The sequence below is a fragment of the Ceratina calcarata genome, unplaced genomic scaffold, assembly GCF_001652005.2.
Source record: "Ceratina calcarata isolate Rehan_Ccalc_2016 unplaced genomic scaffold, ASM165200v1 scaffold2721, whole genome shotgun sequence".
NCBI classification, from domain to species: Eukaryota; Metazoa; Arthropoda; class Insecta; order Hymenoptera; family Apidae; genus Ceratina; species Ceratina calcarata.
Window position 1 is genome coordinate 2245 of NW_017149428.1, and position 1451 is coordinate 3695.

General features: G+C 36.1%; 1 protein-coding gene across 1 annotated transcript in view; it reads left to right on the forward strand.

The window, feature by feature from the left end:
- LOC108623553 (spindle pole body component 110-like) overlaps positions 1 to 1447 on the forward strand; it is a gene marked incomplete at its 3' end in the record, with an annotated part of 3656 nt that extends 2209 nt beyond the window's left edge. The window contains exons 8-11 of the mRNA XM_018022132.2: positions 16 to 219; positions 280 to 681; positions 753 to 969; positions 1193 to 1447. Of these exons, the coding sequence (XP_017877621.2) occupies positions 16 to 219; positions 280 to 681; positions 753 to 969; positions 1193 to 1447 (1078 nt within the window). The remainder of the gene's footprint in view (positions 1 to 15; positions 220 to 279; positions 682 to 752; positions 970 to 1192) is intronic.
- Between the last annotated feature and the right edge of the window lie 4 nt (positions 1448 to 1451).

Sequence of the window (1451 nt, forward strand, 5' to 3'; positions counted from 1 at the left end):
GTTTCTGTATGATAGCAAAGATTGCAAGAAGTGGATCGACTAGCTGAGAAAGCCGAAGATTATAACAAGGCAGTGGAAGAATTAAGGACGGTCTTAGAAGAAAGGGACGAGCTCCGTAAAGAGAATTACGAACAGAATTGTTTATTAAAAAATCAGGAAGAGAAATTGAATCAACTGGTAAAAGTAGTCAAAGAAATGTCAGTTGCATATAATGAACAGGTACGTCGTCTTCGTCTCGTTCAATCTTCCCTCGAATTAACTATTGCGATAATTAATTAGATGGAGGAGAAGAATATGTACGAGCAGTTGAAACTGGAAGCTCGCGATAAGGATGCGAAAATCTGTGAATATGAAGAGCAATTGGTTTCTATGAAGCAGGAGATCAGCGATTTCTTTAACAATTTAAAAACTGCTTTGAACAATTTGGAAGAGATGAATGACGTCTGCGAGGACATTTGTAGTTGCACTACGTGCGACTTGGACATCGGCGAAGAAGCGAATAATATTCTATATAATATAAATATAATCATGACAAGGCTTCAGACTTACAAGACGGAGAGCCAGTATCTTTTGCAACAGATCGGAGACTTGAAATATTATGTAGGGACTGACAAAGAAACCGATCGTAATCGAAACTTGAAAAGCATTATTTGCGAGGATTTCTATTTCGATTCTGAAACGGTATTCACATTTGTTATTAATTTCACTGAAATCTCTTCGATACGTATTAAAATATATGCATTTCCCACTAGGAGTATAATAAGTATATTTGCAAATTAAGCAGAAACGATATGGACGAAGTAGAGAGAGAAGTGATCCAATACTTCGCACGTTTCTTGATCAAATTACGCTCCCTTATAAGCAAGCTGCAAATATATGTAGAATTCGAACGTCCATTAATGATTAAGCAGACTTATTATTTTTATGAAATCCTTAAAGACACCCAATCAGCCGTCAACGTTTCCGAAGGTATTTATCTTTCTTCCTCAAACGTACAAATAAATATATTTTCATAGCCTTGGCTTTTCAATCTTCTTTAATGTCTTATCTAGCATTCTTAGCTCCACCCTTTTCCTTTCTAATATCTCCCTAATACAGTATTCCCCTCTGTTTAAATCCTCCAGCCTCATCATCAACGTTGCTCACCACCTTTTACATATTCAAATTAGGAATTAATTCATATATTTTATAGATGTAACATTGAGGAGGCAGCTGCTTTCCGATTTGTACAACCAACATAAAGAGGAGCACGAGAGATATAACTCATACGTGAAACAACTACCGAACGATTTGTTGCAAGTACAGGACAAAATAAACGAATTTATTGAAGACATTTTGTATCAGTTATTAAACGAAATGTTGCACGCGGAGAAGGAACATTTGTATGATGAGAAAATAAATCAAGCATTCGAGACACATTTCAGATCCTGCATCAACAGGATAGATGCAGC